This window comes from Parasteatoda tepidariorum, chromosome 8, assembly GCF_043381705.1.
Source record: "Parasteatoda tepidariorum isolate YZ-2023 chromosome 8, CAS_Ptep_4.0, whole genome shotgun sequence".
Lineage (NCBI taxonomy): Eukaryota > Metazoa > Arthropoda > Arachnida > Araneae > Theridiidae > Parasteatoda > Parasteatoda tepidariorum.
The window spans coordinates 49,329,711-49,343,891 of record NC_092211.1 but is presented as its reverse complement, the minus strand read 5'-3'; the positions used below and the strand labels follow the sequence as shown (position 1 = coordinate 49,343,891).

At 29.4% G+C, this 14,181-nt stretch overlaps 1 protein-coding gene across 2 annotated transcripts in view; it reads left to right on the top strand.

Moving 5' to 3' along the window:
• Window positions 1-14,181, top strand: part of LOC107455130 (neurexin 1-like) — a 272,802-nt gene that overhangs the window by 237,531 nt on the left and 21,090 nt on the right. For both annotated transcript variants that reach the window (XM_071183981.1, XM_043044530.2), the window contains 3 exons: window positions 626-734; window positions 10,803-11,002; window positions 11,664-11,970. In XM_071183981.1, coding sequence (XP_071040082.1) covers window positions 626-734; window positions 10,803-11,002; window positions 11,664-11,970 — 616 coding nt within the window. The remainder of the gene's footprint in view (window positions 1-625; window positions 735-10,802; window positions 11,003-11,663; window positions 11,971-14,181) is intronic.

Sequence of the window (14,181 nt, the reverse complement as noted above, 5' to 3'; positions counted from 1 at the left end):
GAGCATTTTTTGGAGTTATAATTCAGTTTACACTCATTTTAGAAGCAAGCAATAGAAATAATATGCAATTTAACAAGTATTAGAATTACATTAAAAATTCATTTATTGTGAAGCCAGAAATCACATGAACTCTGTGTAAAGACTACTCCTCATTCTTCTCTGCATATATTTTTTTTTTACTTTAATTTTATCTTTGCGTTCTTTTCGTGTTAATATGCATTTGCCATGTGGTTTCTTTGTTTGTTTATGTAATTTTGTTCCTTTTTACTCCTTGTTTATGTCCACTTAAAGCGAGACATTGTATATAGATTAATATTTCCAATAAAACCATGTGTAACAACATAACAACATTAAAAATTCAAATGCTCCTTTTGGCATGTTAATTGTGTTAATTATCTCTTCTAAAAATCAAATTCACCATTTATTGACGATTTTAAATTAAAAAAAGTTTCTGAATAAAAAAAAACATGGTAACTAAAAAAAATCATTTGCTGTTTTGAAAATTCAATTTTCCTTTTCTTTTATTCCTTATTAAAGCGATAATTTGATAAAACATATTATAATTCATTAAACTTTAAAAAATATTTTATTACGTTAAAAAAATGAAAGATTTTCTTCGTTTCAGGTATTCTTTGTAGGCCAAGGATTAAATGATGATCAATGGCACACACTTCATGTGACTCGTCGAGGCCAAAGCATGGATGTTAAAGTTGATTCTGAAGCCACTTCCAGAGGTAAATGTATAAAAATGAATTGATTAGAAACATTTAAAGCGACAGACTTTAATATATTGAATGTGTTGAAACACGGTTTCAAATTAAAGGTAATTTTTCTGCACTAATGCACATTCTATGATGCCCTAAGCACAATCATTTCTACAGCCCTCAATCTTTTAAAGCCGAAACTGGAAAATCTACGCAATTTTGAACTCTTCGGTTAATTAGAATTAATTGATTAGAAATATTTAAGATGCCAGACTTTAATATATCGAGTGTGTTGAAATACGGATTCAAATTAAAGGTAACTTTTCTGTACCAATTCACATCCTATAATGACATAAACCAGATCTTTTCTACAGCTCTCAATCTTTTAAAGCCGAAGCTGGAAAATGTACGCAATTTTGACCTCCTTGGTAGTTTTTTCCTCTTTTAACTACCATGCTACATAAACAGAAGAGCTTAAAACTCCGACTGATTCAATAAACATTATGCTGTTTATAAAGGATGTCCTCGATATTCATGCAGGTTTTGAATTTTTCCTTATTTAGTCAATAAAAGGTTGCCTACAAAAACGATTGGACAGCTGACATTTCAAAGCGTCAAAAAATTGAAGAACATATGAAGAAACATCATTAGTGCTCTAAACCGTATGTCAATAAACCTACAAATATCCAAGCCTTTAGGATAAAATCGATCACTGTATCGACAAAATAAAGCCACGTTCACTCAAGTTTAGTGATTATTTTGACAAAAGAGTGCGTAGGAGCCAGAAAAAACGGTAAGGTCATTCACTCGATATGCTATCCGCTACTGCCCTATGTACTACTCTACTCTGAATACTTATTGCATCCATAAAATAAATCCCAATGTATAATTATAAACAAAAGTTTCCTTTAAAATTATTTCATTCGTGAATTTAAATCACACTGTACGAGGTATAACATAAATTGGACTCCTGAGTAAAATTGAAAAAGTTGTTTCGATTTTATAAACTGTGTTGCTAGTAAAAACGCGGGCACAGCTTTCAGCTTCCTCATTTTAGATTTCCCCGCCATGCGTGAGTGTACAAGGATTCTTTTTTATTGCTATTCCATGAAAAATAAAGAACTCAATCTACTGAACCTAAATCAAAATATATAATTGTCATTGATCATAAATATTTAGCACAGAAAACAGCAAACACGTCAATTAAATTAATATAACTTAATCATATTAAAAATGGAATGAGGAAGACTGGTATATAGTTTATTTATTTATTTCAGCTCTAAAATATACTTTCAGTATGTAGGGTAGAGATGGGCTAGTGTTGACATAGGGCTAGAGTTTACAGTGCGTCAAAAAAAAAACGGACCACCCTCGAAAACTTAAGATCTAATGATAAAAATAAAAATAAAAAAGATGTTCAAGATAAATAAAAAAAGATATTCAAGATGTGCAATGAGCCAAATAAAAATTTTAAAAAAAATAATAAAAAATTTTTAAAAAAAACCGGATTACCCTTTTTATTTTAGACTTTATCTTAATGGCTCGAGAGGGTGACCTGAAATATGTTAATTAACAAGTTCAGGCGATATTTTAAGTTTCGAAATTAGGCATAAAAGCTCTCATATTAAACATACCTTTTTTCCGACGAATTTGGATTTCTAACCCCCAAAATATAGTGTGTTTGAAAAGGTCATCTTTTGAAAATTTGATTTCTCAGGGACTATTCGACCGATTTCACTCACATTTAGTATTTTGTCATGAAAAATTACATTCGTTAAAATTATTTTTTAAAAATTTAGCTTACAATTCAAAAGTTCGTCGACCATTCTTAATTAAAATAATAAATATTTGCTAAGTTATTTTTTGCACGGAATTATGTTTGGATAAACGAATTTTATAATTAAGTTCAAAATTTTTTTAATTCTCTTAAAAAACTTTCGAGATATAGCAGAATATGCAAAAAGTAAAATTAACATTAAGGGGTCCAAAAGTTTGGAACGCTTTCTTGGCCAAACTATTGGGACCCTATTTCCCAGATTACGGCTACTCGCTATATTTTGGGGATCATGAATCGTTCGTTAGAAAGTTCGTTTTTGTGTCAGATTTCGTAACTTAAAATATCGTATGCACTTATTAATTAACATATTTGAGGTCATCCTCTCGAACCATCGAGTCTCAGAACGGGAAAATCTGATCAAAAGTTTTTCAGGGTAATCTTTTTTTTATTATAATTATTTGGCTCATTGTACATCTTGAACATCATTTTTATTTATAAGTCAAATTTCCTATTTGAGATATCGTAGATTTTTATCATTGGTGTATGTACATTTCCATTTGCAGTTGCATAATCAGACAGAGATTACTTAAGTAGAAACTTGTTAGAGGAAGGTTTTTAAAGTTCAAACGAGCAAGTTTTAAATTTGCTCTTTATTCTTCTATTACCATATTGTATTTTCAGAATTTCAACAAAAGGTAACAACATGATATAAATTATAGAGTATTTTTTTATCTATTTTGATGTTAATTCTTTCTTTTTATATTTTTACTAAGCCAACATTAGGCAGAAACAAACGCATGTTTTCATGGGACTAGTGTTGACTAGCCCCACAAAGACAAGTGTGGGATTAATGTGGACATACCCACACTGATCCAATCCAAACTTTCAGTGAGAAAAATATGAATTGATGTTATTTATTTTCATTTGATGAATCATTTGATGTTATTTATTTTCTAAATTAAAATAATTTGGTAGAATAATATACCCTTACAATATCAAATACCTTTTCAATGTCAAATAAAAAGTTTAGCATAAAACCCTTTCATTAATTCACTTTTTAAAGTTTTAAGAAAATTAAAAGGAGATATTTAATGATGTTTGTTAAAAGAATATAGTTCAATATTGATAAATTCAAGCATTAGTTCATCTGATTTGAGAGTTTTTTTTTTTTTTTTTAATCAGTGAGGTATCGCTGAACCATGCAACCATGCACTCCATATCTTGTCTATTTGGACCATTTCTTCAAGTTAAAACTATGGTTATTAAAATAGATTCAACTTAAAATTGATTTTGTGCTTTCAAATAAATCAAATTAAACAATGGTTTTTTTATGATTTGCTTTCAAAATGTGCTTTTTAGTATAGGGAAATACTTCCTTACAAATTAGTATTTTAATCAAAGTAGGCCAATATTTATTCTCCCATAAGGCTTAGTTTGAAATTGATTTCCTTTCGGATTTAAATATACCTTTTAGAGAGTTGAATAAATGACTATTTATAATTGAAACTCTACGGCTTATCCATACTAGCCGCATAGCTTGTCCACATTATTCCCGTGTAGTGCTGCTAGTGTGAACAAAAACACCATTTTTGAAATATTTATTGTGAAAAAAATAAACATTTTTGCTAATCCAGATACAAGCGAAAATTCAGGTAATCTTTCAAATTATTGTTAAAAAAATGCTTCATGAGTTAAAAATTATATTAAATATTCTTTTTTGAAAAATAATAATTTCCACTTGCTTCTCTCCCCTATATTTTCTGTATTTTTATTTTAAAAAAGAAAAACTTTATTTGGTTAAAACTATCCTCAAGTTTCCTGCAAAATATGAAGATTTATATATTTTAGCATACAGTTTTCTGTTTTTTTTTTAATTTTATTTTTTCGTAAGCAATATTTACTTTAAAGCATTTTTTATCAAATAAGCATTGTCCTTTTATTAGTTCTCTTGTAGTAAAAATGTCATTTATCGGTAAAAAAAAAATTTTAATAGTTCATGAATAAAATTTAAGTTAAAAAAAAAGTCATTCCCGACTAAGCTTGAATAGGATACTACTATTCTCTGTTAACTCACTATACCCCCCCCCCCCAAAAAAAAANCCCCCCCCCCCCAAAAAAAAATAATATTTTTAAAAAAATATTATCAGCATTATTTGAAAGAACTAGTTAGTAATCTAATATTTTACAAAATAAATTTTTTTATAGAATATTTTTTTTAAAAAAAAACCTAAGCATAAGGAAATTAGTAAACTAATGATAATTTTCATTTCTAAAAGGATAACTTCATTCAACTGTATTCCTCACTAGGGAAACTTCCAATTATCGTTTTCAAATCAAGCAAAATTTTCCTTTCCGGAAAAATGTTTTCTTTTTTCGTTACTCGCCAGTCTTTATTATCTCAATTATTGTAAACATCTGCGATTATTATTATTACTGCCTAGAAAACTTTTATTTTTATTGGCACTATTGGTATCTCGTGGGTAAAAATATGAAAAGTTACTAACGATCTTCCAATACATAACACATTCGATTATTTATGCGCAACATTTGGGCGATTCTCATTTTAATTGGATGCCGATGACATGGAATTGTCGAGGATCTTAAAAAAAAAAAAATTAATAACTCATACTTCAACTCTCAGAATCGTTTGCTTTTAACTGTTTTTCGAAGAATTTTCCACATTTCAGTAAAGAGAATAATTGCGGTGGAAATAATAATTTCACCCTATTAATCTTGTAAGATTTTATTCCTTACTGGTTCATTCGTTTTACAAATAATTCCCCCATAAATTTTGCCATTTATTTTAACTTCAGAGAATGCAATTTCCAATCTCTAGATGAATTTCTTTAACGGAAAAATAATTAAAATTAAGAGAGAGACTGTGACACAGAAAATGTTTTCTCTTTAAATAAAATTTGATTTGGCGGCGAAATCATTTGTACTTTATTTATTTTCTTATTGCGAGATAATATTTTAATGGGGACATTTTAAAACAACATTTTAAAGTTTATAAGTGACTTAACGTTCTAAAATTAATTCTGAAAACATGCTAATGAATATTTAATGTAATTACATCAATAAGAAAAGGATAATTACTGTGGATTTTAAGTGCCTGCAAATATTTAAGGAATTCAAATGTCTGCTTTAAAATTTAATCACTTAGAACAGTTATGTACTATTAAAAAAATTCCAGTTCTCATTTTAACTATAATATCATTCAAATTTGCTTCTAGAATCGTAAGTTGAACCATGTTTTATTTCCGTTCTAGTTCAACCATGAAACTATACTACCTTTTATAAAGCTGATAACGATAACATAGTGATGAATCGTGTGATAACATAGCTAAAAAGTATCATGTGGTTTTAATAAAGCTGCTTTGGTTTGGTCAATGGTTTTTATAATGCTGCTGCTTGATTTGTTACATTCAAATCAGCAGCGATTTGTTAAAGTGTTGGAAACCGTTGGAGAATACAGTATATCATCATTTCAGTACAATTTTTTATAAATTCAAACTAGTACTGACAATTAAGGGGATTTGAGACACCAGATGTATCTGGGGTGTTTTTTTTTTCTAAAGCTTTTTACAATTTTCAAGCACCTTTTCAAGTGTTTAAAAAAAACTTTTTAAATATTTTTGTAACCTATTGAAACAAAACAATGCTCAGAAAACCATTACAATAATCTTTATTTTGTGAGTTTTAATTCTAATAGAACTTATCAACTAATTATTAGTCACAGTAATGCTATTACTTAAAAATCGATAAATGCGATAAATTTTAAATTATTGCTTTTCTTACAAATTTTGAATTGGGACTTGTATTTCTCCTACTGACTTCTACTGACCAGACGTCAGGGAACTGGCCTAGCATCAGAAAGGTTCTGGGTTCGAATCTCGGGCAAGGCATGGATGCTCTATCATTCTCTGTACTATTTGTCCTTAAAGGGGGGACAACTTTGGCAATGGTGCCTCTGAAAAAGTGGTCAAAAAATCTGCCCTTCAGATGCCTGCGTGACGAAAGATTGACGAAAGCTATAATTCGACAAGATGCTGATGAATGGATGCATATTTTAGACAGCTAATTATTGATTCAGCGGTGACTATCTCATCCTGATAAAGCATCAAAATGCTATGATTAATTTCTTGGGTAGCCAACAACTGCAGTGTTCAAAAGTGCTGGCCAACTGTTGACTTTCATTGTTTATTCAACAGCAGGTAGCCACCTACTGTAGTACAGCGATCATCTGATGCAATCATATGCTGACCCAATATTTCAGTAGCTACAAGTTTTCTAGAACTGGGCCGACAGGCTTTGTTTTTGCTAGGGCATATTGAACTATTACATTATATAGAAGCTGCTTGGAATTATAACTGCATTAAAAAGTAAAATCCTGCATATAGACTTCCAAGAAAAAACACATGTGTTAAATTCAATTTCCATGTTTACCACGACTTACAAATTGTTACAATCGAATGAGTTGTTACCTAGATAAGAGTTATTTCTGTTACATAGAAAAATGCATTATTGTTTCTTTTATTCAAGAACAAAAATTTACAGTTTTGTTATAATTTACAGTACCTTTATTATATATGTTTTTTTTCAACAGTTTTAAATTAATATTCTAATAATTACATTAACAACATATAACGATACTTTTTGTGAAGTAAATTAAGCTCAGAAAGATAAAGTTCATGCTAGGCAAAATTTGAAACCATATTTTACTTAATTCTTTTTTAAAAAATCTGAATTTGAATAAATTTCCACCATTATTGTATGAAAAGTCGGCATTCTGTTGAATGCCTGGTCATTCTATAAAATGTTTGGCATTTTCAGGCGAAGTATAAATTGTAAGAATTATTTTATACTTTGCTTAAGCATTGTATAAAATACATGCAGGTATTTTGTTAATCATTCCATAGATTGCCTAGACATTGTTTGAAATATTAATCCTTTCATACTTTTTCCGGTATGTAATAGGCATTCTATACAACTGTGAAAAATTCCAGTTCAAATTACGGATTACAGTAAAAAATATTGGCTCTCAGGGCAGCATACATAAAATTCATTTTTACAGTAAAATTCTATACGTAATGTTTAGACTAATATGTATTAATTAGAGTAATTCAATGATTTTGCAGTACATGTTTTTTTTTGTGAAAACAAAAATATCTCCCTGTGCACCAAGGAATATCACACAGGGCCCGAAGGTACAACAGAAGTACAGCATAGTAACATAAAATTTTTACGTGATATTAAAAAAAAATTTTTAAAAAGAGGAAAACAAAACAAAAACAGAAGAATGAGAGAGGTTAAATGACTGAGTGGATAAATTTTACAAAAAAAAATTAAAGTCTCTTTTTTCACTAGATCAGTCAAAATCGGGAGCCATCTATTATTCAAGTCTCTGCAGTGATTGTCCCGTTTTTTTGAGACCATCGGGCATTCTAAGGGAATGTGAGAGTGGTTGTCAATCCCGGTGTTGCAAATGCACACGTCGCTGTTTTCTAAATGAAATCTATGGAGGTAGCTATTGAAGTTACCGTGTCCTGTGAAAAACTGCGTAATTTTAAAGTCAGTATAGAACCAATGGCTCTTAATTCTGTTGAGGATTGCAGGAAAAAATGATTTAGTCCATTTGCAATTGGGAGAGGACACAAAACTTGAGTTTCATACTGTGTTGATATTTTGTTTGACAATGAATTTAAAATAAGACTTGGGAAGACTGGTATTGAGTTTATTACTAAGGGATAAGGAAGATTTGGCCAGGAAGTCGACTCTTTCATTGCCATGAACACCAGTATGACCCCTAACGTGTGAAACTGAGTGAAATATTTTTAATATTGCACATATAAATAGAAGTTTGGACTTCCTCAATGAGTTTTTCGCAGCTTGTGACATCCTGCAGAGCCAGGAGGGACGACAAAGAGTCACTGCAAACTAAAAAATTTTTAAAAGGTTCATCAATGGCATCCTTAACAGCAAGATTAATTCAGAGTAATTCCGCTTGGAAGATTGAGCAATGATCATTAATGCGGTGTTTGATGGCCCACTTCAAGACCATTTTGAAAGTAAACGTACGCAAGACCAACTTTTTCGTTAGCCTTACTCCCCTCTGTAAAATAGGTAAAATCGTAGTTTTCTTCCTTAATGTTGTTAAATGCAATGTACGGTATATCAGATTCTTCTGTTCTGTAAAATTTTACAGTAAAAAGTACCAGTAACTTTTACCGTAATATAGTGTGTGAATGCCGGAGTTCATATATTAAAGGATAGTATTCTATATGGAAATCTGATTTTTTATACTGTAGTTATAGGTGAATGCATCTTTAATGTTCTTTAATTAATCCTATACACAAAAACTTGTTTATTTTGTTTTAAGTTTCATTAAATATCAATTTTTTAAATATTTAGTAAGGCTAATAGTTTCCTACCTTTATAAAAAAATTATTTAACTAGTGCAAATAAATGTGTACGACTTTAGAACTTACATTACTTACTAAAATCTAAATCTTTCTAAATCGAGAACTAATTTAGCACAGTATTTACTTTATTAAGTGCAATATCTAAGTAATGTTGGGCAAATTCCTCTCTATCTCAACTGCCTTATCACATTTGAATGTATATCCCTGCAGTCTAGACATTCCCTCTTTGGTCGTATGTTTTATTCATAAACTATTTAACATATAAGTATTCTTCGTCTGAATATAACGACAGCGCACATTCACAAAGTTACATTTCCTTCTCACAGTACCGTGGTGTCTCTATACTCTTGAGACTACAGAAAATAGGATGGATACCACTTTTCCACCTAAATATTATTTAAGCAATTGTAAACAACCACTAATGTTTCAAAACAGAAAAGCAGAATTAAGAACGTTCGATCTATTTGTGTTGCCACCGATTTTCACGAAACATTTTTCTTCTGATCGTTTTCCTGAGGACAAATGAAAACGATTCACAATCGATACGAAATCGTTCTACGAAGTGGAAGAGGTTCATATTAAGGCGGTTGTTGTTTGTTCGAATAGTTTTGAGAAAAACTGAAGATGTCGTTAGTTGAATTTTCTATAATACTTTATGAAATCTCATTTTTTTTCTCTTATAAAAACTCGAACTGGGGAATTTCATTGTATACATTATTGTAAAGTTATTTGTTTTGAATCTTTAAGTTCTTTTAAGACAGTGGTCCCATGTGGAAAGAATAATAAGGTTACAAAATATTGTTCGAGCATTTTTCTCCTCGAATAGTGCATAATTTTGTTGACTGTGTTTTAACTTCAAAGGAATATATTTGCATAATCGAATAGTTACCAAACAAAGTTACTATCCAAAAAGTAAACCGCAATGAATTTAAACTGAGTAAAAAAATGAAAAAACACTATTCAAATTTATTCTATAATAACAATGAATAAATAAAATATTTCCTTGAAGAAAGATGCTTTCAATCAAAAGATGTCCTTATCGTCCAAGAAAATAGAATCAAACAACAAAACTGCTCACATAAAATTTGCATAAAACAAGAATAAATTTTATATTTGAATAACTTTAGTTTTTTAAACTTCTTGTAGTCATGCTATAAATTTGTACAGCATTTAATTTTGAGAATATTTGAACATTAAATTGTAAAGAACAACTGTTACACTTCATTTTCGAATTAAACATTTAAGTCTACACTGTTAGAATTTCCGTTCTAAAATTATAGTAAAATGCAGCAGTCTGTTCATCCACTTAACGACAAATTTAACTGCAAAGAACATTTTATACCTTTATGGTTTTGAAACCGTTTACATCTAGTGTGATTAAGACTCGAGAATAGAAAACTATACAGTTTTTAACCATTTACAACTGGCATGGTTTCAAAACCACAAAAAAAGAATTTAACTGGACATAGGAGATAATTTTGCAAGCTTATGTTGCTGTCAACTGTTCGTGAATAATAGTATCGTATTCTAATGTACATGAGGTGAAGGGAATGAAGGAATTATTAGGGTGTCAACGATGACTCTAACATCTGTTCTGTCGGTCATGAGATTGACAGATTAGCCCTCTTGGCTATAATATATACCCATTTCCAAGGAACAGACGTATTAGGTGAAAACAGTTAATAAATGGATTTTCTCACAGTTTGAATACCATCTAATTTATGATTAAATGATTGTTTGCTTGAATATGATAAATTAACACTTAAATTGTTATTAAACCATTTTTTTTCGAGAAATTTCTAACAGTGTTTTAAAAAAAAAAAGAAGAAAAAAGTTTTTTAAAAAAAAAAGATTCATATACTAGATTTCTAGTGTAATTTTTTTCCTGATAATTTTTAGAACTCAGCGGTCAAAATATCAATCTGGATTTTCAAACTCTTTATATTGGAGCAATGGGGACCGAGCGACCCCCTGCATCGTTGATCTCATCAACATCGAACAAGGATGTTCCTAATTTTGTTGGACACATGCAACATTTCATTTTCAACGGTCAGCATTTCTTTGACATGGCTCGCAGTGGACAAATGACTAATTTCAAGGTAAAACTGTCTTTGTTTTCCAATCCAGTTCCCAGTATTTTGTTTTGTCATAAAACGGTTAATTCATTTACTGTCAGTTAACAATTAATTCAGTGATTATTTTTTTAATTTTTGTTCCGTTCGTTATTTCGTTTATTTCCAAGTAACTATGCATTTTAATTACTAATATTTTTTGCTTCTTTTTTTGAAAGTATAACTGTTACAGAAGTCAATGAACATTCGCGTAAAAAATATATGTCTAGTCGTTATTATTCACATTTTAGAACAGCTTCAAATTGTTAACTATTTCTCCCCGTTTTGTGACAAATTTGATGATTTTTTCCATCACCTCGTAAATTTGGCAATTATTTCAAACAATATTTATACTAGTTCAAAATAAGTAAGAATTGTTTTACCATATAATATATTTATTTGTCATTAAAATTTTTTTAAGTCTATTTGTGTATGTTTGAATTTTTTGAACGACCCTGAAATTTTTTTCATAACACGTCACACTAAACGCGTATTATTATTTATCAGTTTATTAATTTATGCACTATCTTTCTTTTCAACAGTCAATATTTAATTTTTGAAAAAATTTCAATTTATCTATGTAATAATTTTTTTTTAAAAAAATGCTTTATACTTTTATAAATCAATTAATGTTTTGATCATTTACTAGGTAACAGCGAAATTTGGTAAAAAGGACGAAATCGTCCATCATCCTGTTACATTTAAATCGAAGTTCACCTTCATTGGCCTTTCCCAATTAAAAGCATACTCATCTATGAACTTATACTTCCAATTCAAGACTTTAGAACCAAATGGTCTCATCTTGTTCAATGGGGGCAAAGGACAAGATTTCATCGTTATTGAACTCGTAGATGGTCATCTGCATTATATTTTCAATTTAGGAGATGGTCCCCGAAAAGTGAGGTCAAATACAAGATCAACTTTAAATGATAATCATTGGCATGCTGTGACAATCGGTAAGTTACCTTATTTTCAAACCTGCAATATGGTTAATAGATTAACCAATAAGCATGATAGACTATCGATTAATGTAATGAACAATGAAGTAAGCATTAATAAACGAAACCAAAATTCGCTTTAGAATGTTTTTAAATAATCATTATCGCCAATTTCAGAGGAAATATACAAAGAAAATTTTAACTTATTATCATTAACATAATAGTTTTTTTCACTAATTACCGTGCTATAGCTAAATTTTAGGATTTTCAGCTTTCATTTGCACTGTTTTTATAAGAAATTGTTAAACTAGTTTTCGAATTTTTGAACAATACAATAGAGGCAACAATGCAATAAAGTATTATTTTAAAATAAAGTCTCACCTAAAAATATCATTTACTTAACTTTTTTTTAAAAATCGTATGTTTTTTTTCTTTAAAAGATATGCACCGGGTGTCTCAAAAATGACTGAAAAATTTAGGAAGTCAATAAATAAAATAAAAAGAACAGAACGCGATTTTAAACAAAACGTATAGTTTGTGGTATTAGGCTTGGGAAATTTGAAAATGTCTTTCCTCCAAATTACACATTTTGTTTAATTTCCCTCCAATCGGTGGCGCTGCATGCATACAAGAGCTGCAGAGAAAAAGAATCCGTGAAGTTCCTATTCGGTATTTCGCCATGATAATGAGCGCTTTTGAGGGATTTTAATTATGATTTCCACGTTAGACAACTGATATTCATCATTTTTGAATACAGCTATGTGCAGACGAGGTGCAGTTTACCGATTGTTGTTATTCCGGTTCTGCAGTGCCATCTTCTGACAGGAAGTTTAACTAAATGTGCAATATGGTGGAATGAAATTTTCTAGCTTCTCAAGTATAATGTCCCAAACTATACATTTTTATCGCATTCCGTTCTTTTTTGAGAATATTCATTTGAGACACTTGCAAATGCTATTTAAAAATAAAAAATCTCATTCATTTCTAATAATATTCAGTATATTATTCGTACATTTTAGAGGTCGATTATGTTTTAAAAACTAAATGATTCGATAATGACCACCTTCATGGCGTCCTTCAATAAAAAAAGTAATGTTTAATCCAGACATCCAAAATGTAAGCTCTACTTTTGAAATATTAGTCCTGATGATACTAGTTTGGTTTTATTCGATTCAGTGGTAACTGTTAGTACCCCCTCCTCTTAGTAAGTGGTAAGAAGTTGCTCAAGATCTTGCATCGGGTTCTGCGGATCGTTGAAGGAAACTTATGTATTGCTTCATAGACAAATGAGGTGTTGTTTCGATGCATTTTTTTACATGGAATCGAGTGACACTAAATTCGAAGCCACAAAATTAATAACTAAAACAACGATAATATAGAATGAAACTAATAATTCTAAGAATTTTTATGTATAAAAAGAACATTTTTCGTGCTATTACGCTTGTGACATTACTATCTTACTTAAGTATTATTTCTTTACGTATTTATTTTTACACTGAATCGAATAAAACCAAACTAGTATCAACAGGACTAATATTTCAAAAGTTGTAAGGGTGTGTTTTAAAAATATTAACCATTTTGATCCCACTTGATGCCAAATCTATAAATAATCAAAATTCAGTTATTAACAATAGAAAAAAATTAAAAAATGATATGATAGATTAAGTTCTACGAATATTTTGTTCAGCTTAAAGTATATATAAAGGAACAATAAACAATTTCTAACGTTATAAAATACATCCCCCTTTCCTCATAAACAGCCGCTTAATCTCAGGAGAACTTTAATAACTTCTTGGTGAGATTTAAAAAAAAATTAATTTTTATGAGAAGATTACGGCTTACATTTTTATTTTATTTCCTTTGTTCCTCTGCTTATATTATATTTTGGAATGAAACAATATTTTTAAGGAAAAAGGCATTCTAACTTTAACACTTATTTCATGAATTCGTCTTATTTTGTCTTAAGCTAATTCTTATTTCGAATTTTAATGTTCAAATAGTAACGTAATTTAAGTTATGTTATTTAAATTACTTAATGTAATTTAATAATAAAAGAATTTCAATTATATATGTAATGGTAATGTAATTATTGTAATGTAATTAAAATATTGTAATTGTAATTTAAGGTATCCGACTACCTTAAAAAAGAGGATTTTCACAAAAAATCACTTTTTTATTTTATTGCTTTATAATAATGCCCAATTTTTCTAGTTTTAAAAACTAGAAAAA